This window comes from Xiphophorus hellerii, chromosome 12, assembly GCF_003331165.1.
Source record: "Xiphophorus hellerii strain 12219 chromosome 12, Xiphophorus_hellerii-4.1, whole genome shotgun sequence".
Classification (NCBI taxonomy): Eukaryota; Metazoa; Chordata; class Actinopteri; order Cyprinodontiformes; family Poeciliidae; genus Xiphophorus; species Xiphophorus hellerii.
This window is the reverse complement of record NC_045683.1, coordinates 26,250,669-26,264,146: the sequence shown is the minus strand read 5'-3', so window position 1 is coordinate 26,264,146 and position 13,478 is coordinate 26,250,669. Positions and strand designations below refer to the sequence as shown.

The 13,478-nt window shown below is 40.1% G+C and overlaps 2 protein-coding genes across 5 annotated transcripts; one reads left to right on the top strand and one right to left on the bottom strand.

The window, feature by feature from the left end:
* Window positions 1–5,922: 5,922 nt before the first annotated feature.
* On the top strand, window positions 5,923–9,916 carry prkab1b (protein kinase, AMP-activated, beta 1 non-catalytic subunit, b). 3 transcript variants are annotated; one of them, XM_032579355.1, is made up of 8 exons: window positions 5,923–6,277; window positions 6,389–6,549; window positions 7,110–7,279; window positions 7,380–7,473; window positions 7,600–7,714; window positions 8,772–8,905; window positions 9,011–9,079; window positions 9,621–9,916. In XM_032579355.1, the coding sequence occupies exons 2-8, from the start codon at window positions 6,412–6,414 to the stop codon at window positions 9,696–9,698; spliced, it is 798 nt and encodes a 265-aa protein (XP_032435246.1). In that variant the 5' UTR covers window positions 5,923–6,277; window positions 6,389–6,411; the 3' UTR covers window positions 9,699–9,916. The 3 variants fall into 3 exon arrangements, with proteins under 3 accessions (XP_032435246.1, XP_032435248.1, XP_032435247.1); XM_032579357.1 differs by having other exon boundaries at window positions 6,359–6,549; XM_032579356.1 differs by having other exon boundaries at window positions 6,356–6,549.
* LOC116730275 (phospholipase A2-like) lies at window positions 9,821–12,348 on the bottom strand. 2 transcript variants are annotated; one of them, XR_004341292.1, is made up of 5 exons: window positions 12,239–12,348; window positions 11,983–12,139; window positions 11,775–11,902; window positions 10,456–10,664; window positions 9,821–10,029 (listed from the first exon to the last, which is right to left on the bottom strand). XR_004341292.1 is itself a non-coding variant. In XM_032579359.1 (4 exons), exons 1-4 carry the CDS (start codon window positions 12,270–12,272, stop codon window positions 10,543–10,545), a joined length of 441 nt encoding a protein of 146 aa, XP_032435250.1. In that variant the 5' UTR covers window positions 12,273–12,348; the 3' UTR covers window positions 10,443–10,542. The 2 variants fall into 2 exon arrangements, 1 of the variants encoding a protein (XP_032435250.1); XM_032579359.1 differs by lacking the exon at window positions 9,821–10,029 and having other exon boundaries at window positions 10,443–10,664.
* Window positions 12,349–13,478: the final 1,130 nt, after the last annotated feature.

Below are 13,478 nucleotides of genomic sequence, written 5' to 3'. Positions count from 1 at the left end.
AAAAAAAAAAAAACAACTTTCTTGTCAACACTGTAACTTTTTCTGATTTTTTTTTCCCCTGTCATTTTATTCCTTTTTGGGGGGGGGAAAAAGAACTTTTTAATATTCCTAATAAATTATTTTAAAACATTCCACCTTGGGGTCTAGTTTACTCTTTATCTTTTCTTTCTACATCCTTTCCATGTACGTACATTCATTTATTCCTTATGTACTTGATGAATGTGGCTAAAACGCAGAATTCAGAGTGTCAGAAAATCACTGGGCTGAAGCTCATCGCTAATATTGATCGGCTGGTTTGGGTTGCTGATTTATGAAAAAAAGCTCCATTTGAACATTTGGTTGATTATTGATTATTGGCTTTTTGAGTAAGACCAAAAATCAGAGTGACTGAAGTTATTTCTGGTTCATTCTACTTTCCAATACCTATATAAACAAATTACTCTTGACATTTTGCTGTTTTATTAGTTTTAAAAATGAGTTATTAACAAAATTTGGCTTTTTGACAAAAAAATAAACTTAATGTCAAAGTGAAAACTACACAAAGACAAAAGTAGTTAACGTATTGTGACTACATGGATGTAAGAGCAATACAAAGGTGAAAACGGGCCGAGGGGGTGCACAATTTTTATAGGCACTGTATTTCAGAGTATGATTTCTTAAATGTTATTTCACAGTGGAATATTTCCTCAGCTCAGGTGAATGTGACAATTGTTAGCTGTGCACAAAACTGACTTTTACGGAAAGACGGCAGCCAAGCGGGACGCAGTAAACGTGGGAGAAGTTTTTCTGGTCCAGATGAAGCAGCAGACGTTCACACTTTTCAGTTTTTGTTTTCATCTTCCTCCATGCACACAACTTCATCTATCACATTAAGTCCCAATAAAACATATTCATGTTTGTAATAGTAGCCAAAATAAAGAGTGAAAAAATACAGAGTTAATATAATACTTTTGCAAGGCCTTCCATTGTAGAACATTAACTTTATTTACCCACTTGTGTTCTTCATCTCTCAGCTGCTTTGTGCTTTTCTGACCATCTTCTTTGTTTCTTCGCCATTTTCCTAATTATAACTTTCATTTAAACTATAAGTGTCACAGACCACTGATACAATAATAGTGAAGCAATTTTCACATCACACCATGAAGCGGTGAAACAGGTTCTGTTCCATTTACACATCTTATTTCCCGCGAACCCTCTGAGCCTCGGGTTAGTCTGCCTCCGCCTCCCTGTCGTATTCCTCCGCCGGCTGATTCCTCTCTTCCATCATCACTGCTCCGCTGCCTCCACCTTCACCGCCTCCCTGCATCTCAGTGCTGCGGCTTTGACCCTCTGCTCTTCCGGTCTTGTGGGATGTTCGCAGATGGACATGAAGGCCACGCCCTCCTCTTCCTGAAGCACGAGGAGCTCAGGGGATCCCTCCTCCTGAAGACATCCCTCCATCTCAGTGTGTTCGCCTCTTTCTGCCTCTGGGTCATTAGCCACAGTATCCTTATTCTCGTGGAGTTACAGCTCGGACTAAAAGGCAGCTTTTATTCTTTATTTATTTATATTTTAGTTTAATGAACTCATTTTAAGCAACAATTATATGATTTTTGTTGTCAACGCGAATGGATTTAGGAGTGCAAAAGGTTGGACGAAATTGTTGCAATATCACTTTTTTGCGTAGTAGGGTGGGCGATATGGATTTAAAATTTTATCACGATATTTTGTGGTGCCGTTGTAATAATTAAAGTGATACAAACTATTTATTGCTTCTTTTTAAGTAATTGTATGGCGCTGTCTGCATGACACACTAATCACACCCCCACAAACAAGTAATGCTCTTGGAAAAACATTCCCATTTGTAATATGCTTCTTTAGGTCACTAGTTGATAGAAAGCAGTGGGATTTGAGTCACTAAACTGCATTCAGTAGCATCATTTATTAATACATTTATTGATACTTAATGACGAACAAACTGTGGAGAAAATAATAAATATGGACATTTTAGTTTTTTCAAAAACATCATCAATTGCAATTTCTCATGACAACGACAAATCGATCAAAAAATTATCGCGACAAACGATAAACAATACAATAAATCCCCAGAAGATCGTTTTAAAGTGCTGTCCTCAAATGAGGAAAAATCCAACGTGTATTTTCTTCTTGCCGCTGTCCAACTGAATTTCCACAACCAGCTGGCGTATAATAGCATCAAATATGCTTCCAATTTATGAGCCACCCAAGAGTCCGGCCAGGTCCACCGCGCAAAGACAGGCGCTCCATCTCCTGTTACATCATAATACGTCCATAACTCCAGTAAATCCGGCTCCTTTCAGCCTCCTGGTTAGCGTTCACCGCCGGCAGGGTTTTAAGACCTCAAAGTATTAGTTATGACTTGACACATCGTATTCGTCTTTTGGCTGCCGGAGACGGCCGAGTTTGTGTGAAGTTGACATCCAAACAGCAGCTGTTGTTTTGAGTAACAAGATGAGGCATGCTGGCAGTCCGCAGATATGATTTAGAGATAATAAGAAGGGCGAGCACATGTGCAGGTGGAGGAAATGCAGCTGGATGCAAAAGAAGGGAGCAAATGATTTGTTTATTCTCTTGGCCTTGGCTGCCGCTCGCCGCTACAGGAAGATATTGTCGCCTTATTGACGAGGACCGTTCAGCTCGAGCTCAAGCTTTTACAGCAATCTCTCGCAAAAAGATGAAACTTTAACTATTCCTTCTAGGCCCTTGGTGGACAAGATGGTGGAGGGAGGATTTGAAACGTGCAAAATTGTTACAGATTGGTGAGAGCAGGAGTGGCTAACAAGAGGTTTAGTCTGAGAAATCTGTTCAATGAAACACTGGGTGGCTCTGCCTTATGGAGATCCAAAAGTGCCACAATTTGATTAATAATTACGTGAAATGATTACTTGAATATGTGTATTTGATTCCAATTTAAAATAAAAGCATGTATTTATTACATTTAAGCTTGATTTAACCTGGACGTTCAGCCTAATTCTATTTCACAATGCATAACTTATTGAAATATGTGGTTGATAAAAATGTTTTCCTTATTTCTATAAAAAAAACACAGAATCATTTCAGTTTTTAAGTTGCTTCATGATGCAGCATATTTCATTTTCTGTCTTTTGAAGCTAGTGGGCGGAGCTAACGCTGATTTCATCATTAAAATTGTCTAAAGTTGACCTTTTTTTCCAGGTTAAGCAATTAGTGTGTGCAATTTATGGAGATCAAAACAATAAAATCTATGTGTCTTTTAGTTGAAAAGTAGTTATATGTATACATTACACTTGATTTACAATTAATTTTTTTATACCTTGAAGATTCACAACAAATGTGTCGCCCGTCAGTTCAGCCGATTCAGAAAAAATAAAGCGTAATCACTATTATATCCATGGGATGTGTCAATTATCTGCTGGAGAACTTTCTCACACAGGGTTATTCTCAAATAAACTACGCCAAATGTTTTTTTTTTCTGCTTCAAATGAGCTGAACATGAAGTCTCAGGGATTTGGTTTTGACCCTGGAAATCCATTTCCGCCGAGACGAACCGGAAATGTGAATACAAACCTGGTTGAGTCTGAGTGGAGGGGAACCTTCAGAGCTTATTGTTACGATTTAAACCAATGCAGCATTTTAAATAAAGGCTGCAAAAGACAGAAGCCACGCAAACATTTGTAGCAAGATAAACTGCTTTATGAGTCCTGACCCAAGAAGGCTCCATGGTCAGAGGAGATCGTTTTGGAGATTGTCGTGAGACATTTTTGGGATTTATTAAGAATGTGGTCTTTTAGCAGGACTAGACAGCTCCAAAATTGTTTCACACAAAACAGCCTGCAGCAGAAACACAAACATTTGTACCTTGGTCTTGTATAAGCATCCGTACCCTTTGACCTTTTCCACATTTTGTCATGTTACGGTCACAAACTTCAGTGTTAGTTTGTGTCCAAGCTGTTTGAAAAAACAAAGCTGTCACAGACATGCGCAGAACAGCAGGTAAATTCAAACAAGGTGAAAGGATTTTGAGTTACTTTGCTGCCCTCTGCTGGAAGCAAACAGATGTTTTTTTTTTTTTTTTAGAAATACTGGTTTTGTACATTTAAATTAGTTTTACTCTAACAAACACATTTGCACATTTTTTTTATTTAACTCAGTACTTTATTAATATATGTTTTTATTAAATAATTCTCTCCATTTTTATTTGAAGCCCTTGGTTTCATCCTTGCATATGAAATATAAATTGTTGTTTTGCTGTTATGCTGCACTTTTACTGCCTTAAGTTTGCATTTTAACCTCAGTTTGGTTTTTAGTTTATGTTTACTTGTATTTTTAGTTGATGTTATGATCTGTAACACCACAATCCGGAAGATTGTGGTTTTGCTCCACTACGCATTGTGTATATTGTAGAAATCACAATCAATCTGACTTGATCCTGAGCTTTATGCATTTCATAGATGCAGGCGTAAATTAAAAGTGGAAGATTCGTCGTCCTCAAGGTGAGACTTTATAAGATTTGAATGTCATTTCCACACACTGGAGGGAATTTATCAGTGCGCGGTGGAACCAAGCCGTAAATATTTACAACAATCAGCTAAAATGTGACGGCGGTGGCACGGCTTGAGGACAAAGACTCTGTTGACAGGCATTCTGCGTTCAGAATAGTGATGCACGCGACTCAGCAAATAATTACAAACCCGGACAGGAAGGAAAGGGGTGACCTGGTCTTCACTGAGCCGCTGACGACTCTGTTTATGGTTATTTGGAGTGTATACAGTCCCACCCTGGAAACTGCAGAGCCGTGGGAAACACGGGAGTCAGACGTGTGAAGACGTAGAAACCAGCTGCTCCAACTTATTGTTGTTGACAGCAAACTAGAGGAAAAAAATCGTGAATATAACAAACGATTTGATTGTGTTTAAAGTTTAACTGACGCGTAATGGTTCAGCATTCGGGTCTTCTTTGTCATTCTGGACATAAAATACTTCAATTTGTGCCTCAAAGTGGCGATGAGACAAATGCTTTAAAAACCACCTTAAGGATCGTGATCTGTGAGTGTTGTCGAGTGTTATTCTGATCTTCATGGATTTCATTTAATTGACAGTGATCATTTGAAAATCAACAACAGGAATGTGAAACCTTGTCTCATTAAGCCTTACTCTGATTGTTAGTTGATAACGCTACACTAAACGTCTACTGATAAAAGCCTAAGTTGCTGTTTAGGCCCCCGAAACCAACAGGGGCCTCGCATAAATATTTAAAATTTTATCACAGACCATATATACCATATAAGTTGTTTTTTTTCTTCTGCTTTATTGTATTGAAAATGAGAATACCAGAAAATTGGATTGGACTGTTTCAGCAAAGATGATCAAGATAAAATCAGATTTATTTGGTAAAAGTGCAAAGTATAATCCTCATAGTTTGAGAGTTGTGTCACCATGGTTACACTATGATGCTACGAGTTATTTGTTTCCTGTGTGTTTGAACTTCGGGTTGCTCGCATATTTCTGCTCAGCATGTTGTTAGCATGAAGAGGGGCCCCAAACATAATGCTGCTTAAGGCCCCATTTAATCTTGGGCCGGCCCTGACTATATTGGACCACGTTTACAGCTCAGAACAATAAATTATACTAATAATAAAACTGCGTACCAAATTAAAAAACCATGTAGACTGAAATTTGTTTTGTACGATCAAGAATACGTAATACTTTCATGAAATATTATACACATTTTTTTTTTTCCTGCGCATGACGTCAACCAACATCATGAGGAATTGAAAAAAAAATTATGTGGCTCTCAAGCAGCTCAGGAAATTGTATATATATAAAAAAAATTGGCTCAATAAGTCCGAGTTGGCACATTTTCTGCTAAAAACTGACTCCACAAGCTATTTGACAAGAACCGGAAATGACAGGGTTAACGTGCGTAGAGGGGCGGAAGGGGCGTGTCCTCTCTCACAGACAAACTCAAGTTTCCTCCAAATGGCGAAAGCAGCGAAAACAACAGGATAAGGACACAAACAGGGAGGAGAAGCAATTCTGGGAACAATTTGTAATACTGTCACGGTCCGGTCTTTATCTAGCCAGAGGGTTTTCAGGGAGGTTTTTTTTTTTATTTTGACTGAAACTTCTCCGCTCCAAAGACGGAAACAGCGACCAAACAAGAGACTTTTGACCTGTGCGCCAGCTGAAAGCAGCACCAACACATGCAGGCTGAAAAACCTCCTCCGTCCGACCAGACAGACCACAGCAGGCAAACCGGATATCACCCTGAGATCAAACTGGTGGGGTTTTTTTTCCCCCTCCCCCTGTGTGTTGCGCTCAGGTTGTTATCGCATTTATTTATTTATTGTCTCTGAAAGCTGCAGCTTTTCGTGCGTCTCTGCGCGTTTCAGTGCTTGATGCGGGCGGCGTCAGGATGGGCAACAGCAGCAGCGATCGCTCCAGCAGCGAGAGGTCATTCAGAGATGGACCCTCCGGAGGGAAGGAGGCTCGACCCAACATCATGATGGACAGCAACGACGACGCGGAGCTGTTCAACAGGGAAGATCCGAAGGTACGTTCAGCCACAGGTTTCCCTTCAAGATCAGTCACCAGCGACGACGGAGGGATGGCAGCATCAGGGGCCATTTACATGAGTTATGCTGGTGATGACGCTGTAAGCTGTCACTCCCAGTAAAAGTGGCTTTGTTTGAAGCACATTAAGCACGCCGATGTATACCGCCCTCCTGTGGTCGTCCTACAAACAATGCAGCGTTCAGAAGCTTAACAAACAACAATATTTCTAACATTGTCTTGTAGTCCAACACCATGCCAATCAGCGGTGTGTCGCACTTTAAAATTTAGGTTCAGACAAATTTAGGTTCAGATTTTGCCACATGGCAAAATCTCCTGGAAATCAAATGGTCTGGTGACTCTGTAGGGTTATTCGCTTGTTGTATGAGTTTACCTCTGGAAGACATGAGCTGCATCAGTATAAGTAACTTCAAGTAGATGTCAAGAGAAGATGATTAGGAGCCGCTGTGTTCCCAGCTGTTCAGACAGGAAGGGTTTGGTGTCAGAGAAGTTGCCTCTGATTGATGCCAACCTTGTACTGTTGATGTCTTTCGGGCCCAGGCTTCCCCAGACATACAGGAGTTTCTGGCCTGGCAGCAGGACCTCGACTGCGACAGTAAGGACCCGGCGCAGGCCAGACCGACCGTCTTCAGATGGGCCGGGTCAGCCAAGGAAGTCTTTGTGTCTGGTTCTTTTAACAACTGGGCCACCAAAATCCCTCTTAACAAGAGGTACCCAAACTACGACTCGAGCCGTGTTAGTCGTTCTCTTCTGACACAATAGGTGCTTAATCCTTTCATATACATTTGACACGTTGCTTCTCAAACACAGTCAGAATAACTTTGTGGCTATTGTGGACCTGCCAGAGGGGGAGCACCAGTACAAGTTTTGCGTTGACGGACAGTGGACTTTGGATCCGACAGGGGTGAGTAAGAGTTTAAGGTTTCTGATGTCACCTCACCACTAAGGGTGACTCGTTTTTCCTGATCGTACATCAGTCTCGTCTGTTCTCTTACGTCCTTGTACCAAAGTTCTGATTGTGCGCCAACAGCCCGTGACAACGAGCAAGACTGGCACAGTCAACAACATCATTCAAGTGAATCAAACTGACTTCGAAGTCTTCGATGCCCTCAAGATCGACTCACAGGATTCAACGGACATGTCTGGTAAATGGCAGCTGCGTTACTGAAATGCTTTTAGCTCCACTAAATGCCGTTTGAAACTGAACATTTGAAGCAATGTGTATTTAAACAAGAGATGTACGGAGTAACTAGCTATGTTTCTTGACCGGCCCCATGTAGTCAGAAACGTAGCAACCCTCAGTGCTGGCAAGTTATAATAACATCAAGACTGTTGTTTTTGAATGGGGAAAAAATTGTTTTAAAATGTTTTAAACCTGAAGTGAGGTGATTGACGGCCTCTTTTAAAGGAAACTGTATTTTACATGACATATAGAGACATATCTGCTGTTAGCCAGGCTGCAGGAGATCAAGAGAGAGCAACACTTTCAGAGGATAACAGGAGGGCTTGAATGTTTGAACTTGTTTCGGTTAAGTTTTTTTAAACTTTTGTCTTGCGTACAAATATCTTTTGGAAATCTCAGTTAAGGTGGGTATTAAAATTATGTAGTTCTGATGCCTGTGCTAACAGTGCTAATCACTGTTACAAGATGCTAATTACACTTTAAAAGTGGCTAAAATCCATACTGTGAAGGCTCTACAACCAGGTGCCATTTGCAGCGTAAAGAGGGGGATTTGGTTAGGCCCTCGACTATAACCCAAGAATGGCACAAATATGTTTTGCTTGCTCAGCTTTGGAAAAAAATCTTAGAATGAACTTTTCACTTGCGTGACGCCTCCAAAAATACACATACAAGTTAAAGGTAATCACAAAGTACTTAGTTTTTATTAACCATTTTTTGGTTTAATTCAGTTTAGTAGCAAATAGAACCACAAACAGCTTTTAGTCAAGACCAGTGCATCTCTAGGTAAAACTGAAACATTTTGGAAATAAATTGCTTTTTGCATTTTTCCTAAAAAGAAAAAAAAATCTCGATTTTGTGACCAGCAATTAACGCTCAGTTACTGCGGACACCACCGCTCTACAAAAAACAGAAGTTGGCCACCATACTCTGACCGGTGCAGTTTAAACGAGTCTTCACAGTTGGAGACTCGGTCTTCAGCACATGATTCTTTTTTAACTAAAGTGATCGTTGTGTGTCAGACCTGTCCAGTTCCCCACCCGGGCCCTACCAACAGGACGGATATCTCATCAAGCAAGACGACAAGATCAAGCAGCCTCCTATCTTGCCGCCCCACCTGCTCCAAGTGCTGCTCAACAAGGACACGGGCGTCTCTGTAAGTCCACAACTCATGCCGGCGCAAGTTTAAGTCTAGAAGTTGCACCCTTTGTAAGAAATAATCTAAAAAAAACCAAAACATTTCTTTTGAACCGTCCTTCAGTGTGACCCGACACTACTTCCAGAGCCGAACCACGTCATGCTGAATCACCTGTATGCCCTTTCCATCAAGGTAACGGTCAGAAAGTAGTCCTGCTTCCCTCACTACTCAACATTTACGTCTATGGTTATTCGACCGAATGGATCTTTAGAATATCATTTACCTAACTTGCACTTTTTCCTGTTTTTCCTGTTTAAGCTAAATGGCTAAGAATTTTTGAAACACAGCTTTGGTTTAAGAGACTTGATCATATATTTTAATTACTATTGTCTCAGTTGTTTTGTTTATTTATCTTGGATATTTAAAATTCTTCCCAGTTCTGTGTTAAATGTTCTTTAGAAGGTCTTTTTTTTTTATCTTTGAGAGGGTCTACATGCAACAACATGCCATTATTATTGTTATGATTTTATTAGTTGAAAATTGTCTCAAAATGACAATATTATCGTTTATCGCAATAGTTTCTGGGACAATTTATTGTCCAGCAAAATTGATCATAACAGGCCTAATGCTAACAGAAAACCTAGCATCCTGTTGACTCAAGTTCACACCGGGATTATAATCCAGACCAAATATTTCAGTGCAAATTGGAACGGAAATGTCTTTGTGTTTTTAGGACGGGGTGATGGTTCTCAGCGCTACTCACCGATACAAAAAGAAATATGTGACCACTCTCCTCTACAAACCCATATAACCCAGAGGGATCACCATCATCCTGATGTTCCACACAGCTGCTACTTCTAATGACGATTGATGATGAAACAGGACCAACATTTCTATAAAAAAGCGTTCTGAACTCTTCGATCTCTTGTTTTATCAACCTGTTAATACCAAGCTCTTTTTCTCTTAATATTTTTCACAATGTTTCATACTGTCAGTGTGTGAATAAACCAATCTTGCCTTGCCACATAAGATTATGTGAAAGCTTTGAATCATTTTATATCTTGACTCTGGGTTGATTGGAAAGTTGCCGATGGGAGATGGTCTGGTTGCACAGGAGTCTGTAAAACCACAAGGTTCCTACCCTGTCGAGAAGAAAATGGGATTCGATTAAAAGTATTTTCCAGGTTTGGGGTAAGCGTGGAAACGGATTATATAGAAACTGTGTCGCTTTCAGGCCATTTGTCTGAAAGTTCTGTCTTTGCTTTGTGCAGGTTCCTGACCACTCTTCATATTTAACATCTATATTTATACTTAAATATGAGATAAGATAAAGAATTCACAAACTGAGTCTTCAGTTTTGTGGACTTGTGACCTCGGATGTTTTACTCTTTTTATTCTTCAACAATCAGTTACAATTAACAAAAAAAACCCAAAACATTTTATGTCAAAATGAAAACCGATGACTACAAAATAATGATAAATAATGTGACATAAAATACGTGAATCCCCAGCATGCGATTGAAAACAGAAAGTCAGAACTGCAGTGACAACGTGAGCAGGTCAAATACCTTTTATTTTACGTTCACTAACTAGAAACGCATCAGATTTGGAGGTCGGCTGTGTTGCGCACGTCGTACTCCGTGTTTTGCTGCGACTCAGCTGACACAGAGCTGAGGATCCAGGTGCTTGTTGTCAGGGTCGTATGTGTGCTGAGCAAAGCAATGAGCCGCCACACGGTCGCACTCGCAGACTGCAGCCTCACACTTCTCATTGGCTGCTGCAAACAAGGAAAAGAAAGTGCGAAAAAAAAGCATGAAATTTCCAAAATGTGAATATGTTTTTCTTAATCTTCCAGGATGTTTTAGCTCCGTCTTTCTCCCCATCAAGCCTGACCAGCTTCACTGTCCCTGCTGGAAAACAAGGCTTCTTTACTGGTTCTTCTTGCCTGACTAGCTAGTTTAGCGTGTTCATGATTTTTATTATTCACCAATTCAGATTTTGTTTGCAAAAAATGTTGAAAACGTACACAAGATACTGTATGTAAATAAAATGCATGTGAAAGGATCTTGTCCTGACTGGTAGAGATGTGCGACCCTGCACATTTTGGTATCGATGCGATACCAAGTATATAAAAACCCTGTATCGCCAATAACAATACCGGTTCCGATAGTTTTTTTTTGTTCGTATCAATATTTCAATATATTTTGATATATCATCAAACTTAGTTTACAGGTCTCTACAAAAATACTTTAATAACATAAACAAATCATCTGAAGGTATATTAACATGATTTGTGTGCATAATTATTTTCTAAATAAAATACAAATAATTATAATTTGAGAGCAAATCAAACCAAAGTCTTTCTCTGAGGTAGAGCTAAGAATTTATAACAAAAATCAAATAAAATTTCAAGACGTACTTTAAAACTGAAGCATCGATCTTGTATTGATCCGATACTGATACCAACTTGACATTGATATTATCAATAGTTTTGGATTGAGCCGCCCACCTCTACTGACTGGGTAATATCTTTTGTGACTATTCAAACACAAGTGTTTTTTGCAAAGTGTCTACACAGAAAGCTAAAAATACAGCTTTGTCCTTTTTTACTGTAATGCTGCACAATGTCAGTAACGACTGACATTGTGCAGTTTTCACATATTAAAACTGCACCATATAATACTTTGGTCATGTTATATAGCCAAAGTAACAGAACCAAAATAGACTCAATAAATATCAACAAATCACACCATCTATTGGAAATGTTTGTTGCTGCAGTTTTATGTTCTTTAATCCAGAACTGAGTTCCTTGAGGGAAGTGAGTAACCAATGAAAGAGGAGTAGATTTATGAAAATAATCTAAATTATCACTCCCTGTTGATCTTACCTGAGCAGTACACCTGTCTGTTGGAGCAGCTGAAGCCATAAATGATAATGTAGGGAAGGTCAAAAACACCCTCGCATCCAGGGATCTTTCTGCTGTTTTGGTAGCATTTATCATGGGCTTCACAGCACCTAAAAATGCAGAGAAAGTGAGAGGGCATTGAGCGATTCATCCTCTTCTGTTGACAAGAAACCAGCAAACTGCTTCCCACCGGTCCACGTCATCCACCGGCGTTCCAGACCCGCCTAATCCGCACCAGCAGCCGTATTCGTTGTAAGCCAGAGGATTAACACCAGGCTGGGCACAACTGATCATCTCCCCAAACTGCCATAAGGCCATGGGAAGACGTCCTCCACTGACCACACATGCTGGGAAGACATGATGAGATGAGACAAACAGAAGAATAATTATTTTAAAATGTGGATTTGTGATCTACGGGACGTCATGAGAAGTTTCTGCAGGCTTACCGGTGAGAAGCAGCAGAAGGGCCTTCACACTCATGGCTACAGTCAAAGGACGTGGAGTCCGTTTGCACAGCAGAGCTGAGAGAAGTCAGATAAGACTAACGCAAGCGAGGTGGGAGGTGTACATTGTTCGAGATTTTTCTTGCTTGAACCAGTCAGTCATAATGTGTTTGGTCATAATGTCCCTGAGGAGATGGAGTCTATTTGGATGAGGCCTCTTCTTGGTAGGCAACAGGGAGACCAATAGTTAAAGCAAAGCAATCATGAACAAATGAAACGAGGAAGATCGCCCCTCCAGATCTCTGAATCCAGGTGTTTCTAGTACTTCCTTAGCCACAGGAAGTGCTAAGGAAGCACTTAGTGACATTAGTGAGAAAAAGGAGAATTCCAGAGTGATACCGTGATAAGATGTCGTCTTCAGATTAGCTCAAGAGAGGCAGGTAGAGAGCTTTATGAAATGAGAAGTTTCATCCAAGTGTTACATTGCCAAGTTAAATGCAATGCAAATGCTATGGTGTAAAGGAGACTGGTGTAAAGCAGTGGAGACGCGTTATCTGGAGTTTCAGATCATGTCTCTCTGATTGAGTTTGGATTTAGCGGTTGCCAAGAGAACAACACTTGCCTGACTGTACTGTGTCAACATACAACGTGCATTATTACTGTGTGACTGATTTTCTTTAGTCCCAGTGAAAGGAAATCTGCATGCTCCAATAATTTTTGAATGACTTCATGCTCCGACCTTTGTGGAAACAGTTTGGGGAGTTTGGTGTGGAAGAACTTCACCGGCATGCACAGAGTCCTGACGTCTACCCGATGGAACACCTTTGAAGTGAATAAGAGCATAAACCAGGCCTTCTCATCCAACATCAGTGTTTGACCTCACAAATGGAAGAATAGTCAACGGTTCCAAGAAACACATGAGAAAATGGCATTCTCAACACCTGTATTTGTAGTAGGACTGCTGGCATGAAATTCACACAACCCAAATAATTCACACACACTCAGAAATCAAAATAGATAAAAAAAAAAAATTAAGTTAGTTGTGCAAAATTGAATGTAATTGGGAATAAGTATTGGGCACATGCGTGAAAGTGGCTTGAAACAGTTCGGAAAGCCTCTGTCAGTGTGTTGTACTGCCTTGTTAAAGGAACAATTGAAGGAGAAATGTGCCGTGACATCCTTGATAAGAATCTGCTGCCGTCTACCACCATGCTGAAGAGAGAACAACGGCGGAAAGTCCAAC

Excerpts from the sequence above, each read along its gene's own strand:
- prkab1b (XM_032579355.1), top strand. The coding sequence starts at position 6,412 with ATGGGCAACAGCAGCAGCGATCGCTCCAGCAGCGAGAGGTCATTCAGA. Across the intron at positions 6,550-7,109 it reads TCAACAGGGAAGATCCGAAG|GCTTCCCCAGACATACAGGA; the intron begins GTACGTTCAGCC and ends TTTCGGGCCCAG. Across the intron at positions 7,715-8,771 it reads GGATTCAACGGACATGTCTG|ACCTGTCCAGTTCCCCACCC; the intron begins GTAAATGGCAGC and ends GTTGTGTGTCAG.
- LOC116730275 (XM_032579359.1), bottom strand. The coding sequence starts at position 12,272 with ATGAGTGTGAAGGCCCTTCTGCTGCTTCTCACCG. Across the intron at positions 12,140-12,238 it reads CCTTCTGCTGCTTCTCACCG|CATGTGTGGTCAGTGGAGGA; the intron begins GTAAGCCTGCAG and ends ATGTCTTCCCAG. Across the intron at positions 10,665-11,774 it reads CAGACAGGTGTACTGCTCAG|CAGCCAATGAGAAGTGTGAG; the intron begins GTAAGATCAACA and ends CCTTGTTTGCAG.